Source organism: Balaenoptera ricei, chromosome X (assembly GCF_028023285.1).
Source record: "Balaenoptera ricei isolate mBalRic1 chromosome X, mBalRic1.hap2, whole genome shotgun sequence".
Classification (NCBI taxonomy): Eukaryota; Metazoa; Chordata; class Mammalia; order Artiodactyla; family Balaenopteridae; genus Balaenoptera; species Balaenoptera ricei.
In genome coordinates this window covers 65793234-65797687 of record NC_082660.1, presented here as the reverse complement: position 1 = coordinate 65797687, position 4454 = coordinate 65793234, and the positions used below count along the sequence as shown (strand labels likewise).

The window sequence follows — 4454 nt, the reverse complement described above, 5'->3', positions numbered from 1 at the left end:
TTTCTCTTATTTGTATGGGCAGCCTGAGCTTTAGTGGAGTGAGGAAAGGCACTGTGGTTTGATCATTTTTTATATCTGACCCCGAAGTCCACAGTTCAATGCCTGGCTCACGGTAAATGTGAAACCCCTATTTATGGAAGGAAAGGAGGGACGGAGGGAATGGTTGTTCTGACTCTTTTGGAACTGGTCACAACTGACTGTCTTCTTTTTGTTCTATCAGCTCTGTCTCAGGGGCGCGCGCGCGCGCACGCGTGCGCGTGTGTGTGTGTAGGTGTGCATGCATTTGCATGTGTACTGATGGGTTTCTCTCCAGTTTCGTTGAGATATAATTGACATATAACACCGTATAAGTTTAAGGTGTACAACATAATGATTTGATATAGGTACACATCGCTAAATGATTACCACAAGAAGTTTAATAAACATCCATCACCTCAGTTAGTTACACTTTGTCTTCCCCTTGCAATGAGAACTTTTAAGATCTACTCTCTTAACCACTTTCTGTGTTGATGTTTAGTTTGTACTCTTTCTAAAGATCTGATCATACCGAGTCCCTCCTTGAATGTACTGAGTGGGCCCCGTGAGCTTGGGTATAGAGTCCAAGCACCTTAGCTTGCTTTTCAGGGCCCCCACACTTTCCAGCGCCATCTGCTGCCATATACTCTTGGAGATCATGAGCTCTGTCCACACCAGATTATTAGGCATGGCCAGAAGTGACCATACATGTGCTAGCATGCTATAGAGCCTTGGACGCGGACTGATGCCTCTGTCTGGAGTGCCTTCCCTTCTGCCTCGATGTGGTGGACTGCTACTCATCTTTCAGAGCTCGCCTTGGGGGTTTTGTCTTCTGTGCAGCCTTGCTTGATTCCTACCAGGAATGGTTAGTGGCTGGGTCCTCCTTTCTGGAAGAAGTGGGACTCTAGCCTCTGTTGTCCTCTACTCTAATGGTTGCTCGCTTGCCTATCCCCTCAGCTTTTGGTCTTGTGTGGCCTCTCTGCTCCCACAATACACTCTGCTCACCTTTCCTCACCTTGCCCCACACCTCCAACACATCAACATTCACTGCTCACTTACCACATTGCCTGTCTCTGAGCCCCCAGTGCCAAGTACTGGATAAGGCTTCCATAAATACTAGCTGGTGAACTGGGATGAGACACCTCATTCTAGAGAGATTTCAGGTTTTGTTTTTGTTTTGAACATGGATGTGCCTTTCTTGGTTCACGTTGGGAACCTCAGCACCTTGAGGGCAGAGACAAGAGCAAACTAGTGCCTGGCTCTGGACCAGGCCCTGTCCCCAGCTCTTGATTTGGCTTACCTCACCTATCATGGAGGACAGCAGTAAGGACAGGGTGTTCTTGATTCCCCCGCTTCCACGCTGCATGAATTGAGACTGGATGGGTGGGAGGAGTTGCTGGGGGGGGGGGGGCTGAAGAACACCAGGTCCCTAGTTCTCTCATAGTCTGGGGCAGGGACAGGGTTTCTAGCCAAGACTGTCCACTCCCAAGGTCAACCTTGGGAGTTGACCCGTCTATTTCCTCTTGCCTCCCGGACCCCTGTATATCCCTAGGGACCAGCAACGGCTCCATAAATATTTGTGGCATGGCATTATGGATGAATGAATACGTGTTCTTGTGTTCTTTATTCCCTCTTCTGCAAGTGTGGCAGAGGAGGGAAAGAGCCGGAAAAGGGGGAGGAATCTCTGAGAAAATGGGTCAGCAGGCTGCAGTGGGAGCTTGCCCCACTTGCCCCAGCTCCAGCTCCGAGTAAGAGTTGCTGCCTTGGTGGCGGTGATGTTGGAGAGCGTGTGTGCCTTGAGGTGGGGAGAACCCCTGAACGTGAGAAAACCATTTTTCTTGGCTTTGTTTAGGCCGGGCAAGTGTATTCTCAACGCCACCCACCTTCTCTTGCAAGGTGCTTGATTTAATCATTTAAATGTTCTATGGGGAGAGGAAGGATAAAACAAAACTCCCTAAATCTAACCCAGATTCCCTCGGTCCACATGGAGCCCTTTCCTGGCTTCCTCTTCAAACACATCCAGCCGATCCGACAGGCTGAGGACTCACACTCCCGCCCCCCAACCTCAAGCCTCCCGCTCCCGCCCCCTCCCACCGTCCGCGGCCCCGCAGCCCCGCAGCAGCCACAGGGGGAACCAAAGAGACAGAAGCCTTCCCAGCTGCCCGGACCACAGACGCCAACACCCCCCGCCCCCCACCACACGCCGCCCGCCCGCGCCCCGCACGCTAGCCCACGACCGAGCGGCGGCGGCAGCAGCAGTGGGCTGCAGGCTGCTGCGACTCGCACCGGTGCGCTCCTGGCAGCACTCGCCATACCAGGTGACTGGGACTCGCCAGATCGGCTGGCCCGGGGTCCCCCGCCCCAGCTCGCGCTCGCGCCCCCGGCCCGGGTTCCGGCGCCCACCCGCCCTCCTGCCCTCTCCCGCCTCTCCGCCCCCCAGCTCGCGGGAAGGGAGGTCGCGGCAGCGGCCCGGGGGCACCGGCGACCGTGGCGACAGCGGCGACAGTGGCGGCGGCGGTGGCGGCGGCGGCTGCGGCGGCGGCGGAGGCTGCGGCGGCGACCGTGGCAGAAGCGGTGGCGGAGGCCTCCGTGGCGGAGGCGGAAGCAGAGGTGGAGGCTGAGTTGGAGGCCGAGGCCTCAGTAGAGGAGGCAGTGGCGGAGGCCACCCTGGGGGAGGCAGCGGCAGCCCTAGCGGGGGAGGAGGCGGAGGCCTCCCTGGCGGCAGCGGCAGTGGCCGTGGTGGAGGCCAGTGCGGCCGAAGCCGCCGCCGCGGCAGAGGCTGCGACGCCCCCCTTGGGGGAGGCGGAGGCGGATGCGGATGCGGATGCAGATGCGGAGGTGGCGGCGGCGGTAGCGGCGGCGGCGGCGGCCGCCGCGGATGCTGATGCGGAGACGGGCGGGGGCTCCGGGGGGAATCCGGACTTTCCTATGGCTTCGCTGTACGTGGGCGACCTGCACCCTGAGGTGACGGAGGCAATGCTGTACGAGAAGTTCAGCCCGGCCGGGCCCATCCTCTCCATCCGCATTTGCAGGGACAAGATCACCCGCCGCTCGTTGGGCTATGCGTATGTCAACTACCAGCAACCGGTGGACGCCAAGCGGGCCCTGGAGACCCTGAACTTTGATGTCATCAAGGGCAGGCCAGTGCGCATCATGTGGTCCCAGCGGGACCCCTCGCTCCGCAAGAGCGGGGTGGGCAACGTCTTCATCAAGAACCTGGGCAAAACCATCGACAACAAGGCGCTGTACAACATCTTCTCGGCGTTCGGCAACATCCTCTCCTGCAAAGTGGCCTGCGACGAAAAGGGGCCCAAGGGCTACGGGTTCGTGCACTTCCAGAAGCAGGAGTCCGCCGAGCGGGCCATCGATGCAATGAATGGCATGTTCCTGAACTACCGCAAAATTTTCGTTGGGAGATTCAAGTCGCATAAGGAACGAGAGGCCGAAAGGGGAGCCTGGGCCAGGCAGTCCACCAGTGCTGACGTCAAGGATTTCGAGGAAGACACCGACGAGGAGGCCACCTTGCGATGAAGACATCCCAGGAGCGAGCCAGCCAGCAGAGCCAAACCTTGGCTCCCACCCGGTTTACAACCCCACCCTTTGCCCCCCTAACCCACCAGCAGTGTATTGTATTGGGAGCGCAGGTCTCTCTCTCTCACAGCCGCCCCCCCCCCACTTTCTTCCCTCCATCTCTCCCTCCCTCCGTCTGTCTCAGTCCCTCTCACTCTGTCTCTCTCTGACTTTCTCTCCCCTCCCCTCTCGTCCCTACCCCTCCTCTCCCCTCCCTTCTCCTCCCTTCCCCTCCCTTCCCCCAACACCCACCTTGGGTGTTGTGAATAATCTTGCTAATCTGTGCCACTTGACAGGTTAAAGGCTGTCTTCTCCTTGTGGTTTGGTTTAAAAAGCACTTTCTCTCTTTGTTTATTGCACAGGTGATACAATTTCATGGTAGAAACATCAGGAAGGAGAAGGAAATCAGATGAGGGAAACCCAAGAGAGTAATTGCTCCCCATGACCCTACTACCCGGAGACAACCACTTTTACCGTTTCCGTGTGCTGTTTTCCAGGCTCTCTCCTCTCCTTCTCTCTCCCTCCCTTCCTCACCTCCACCCCACCTTCCCTTTTAACACACTGTTATAGAATGGTTCATGTATGTGGTGTTTCTTAATCTGCTTTTTCAAAAACTAAAACCAAACAAAAATCAACCCATTGAACTTCTTTCCATGTTATTCAACAGGCTTCAGAAACGTCATCTTCAGTGCCTGCAGAGTGTATCGATGGACCCTAACATTTCTGTAGTCATTCCTGCATTGTTGGACATTCAGGTGGTGCCTAGTTCTTTCCCTGTGTTTAAACCCAGCACTGTGTATACTCCAATGAGTGAATTCTCCCTTGTCAAGCCAAATCTTCGCTAGCATACCTGATGATCTTAATTGTGG

The 4454-nt window shown here is 56.2% G+C and overlaps 1 protein-coding gene across 1 annotated transcript; it reads left to right on the top strand.

The window, feature by feature from the left end:
- Window positions 1-2928: 2928 nt before the first annotated feature.
- On the top strand, window positions 2929-3619 carry LOC132357811 (polyadenylate-binding protein 1-like 2). The gene has a single exon (XM_059911586.1). It carries the CDS (start codon window positions 2944-2946, stop codon window positions 3544-3546), a length of 603 nt encoding a protein of 200 aa, XP_059767569.1. The 5' UTR covers window positions 2929-2943; the 3' UTR covers window positions 3547-3619.
- Window positions 3620-4454: the final 835 nt, after the last annotated feature.

Excerpts from the sequence above, each read along its gene's own strand:
- LOC132357811 (XM_059911586.1), top strand. The coding sequence starts at position 2,944 with ATGGCTTCGCTGTACGTGGGCGACCTGCACCCTGAGGTGACGGAGGCA.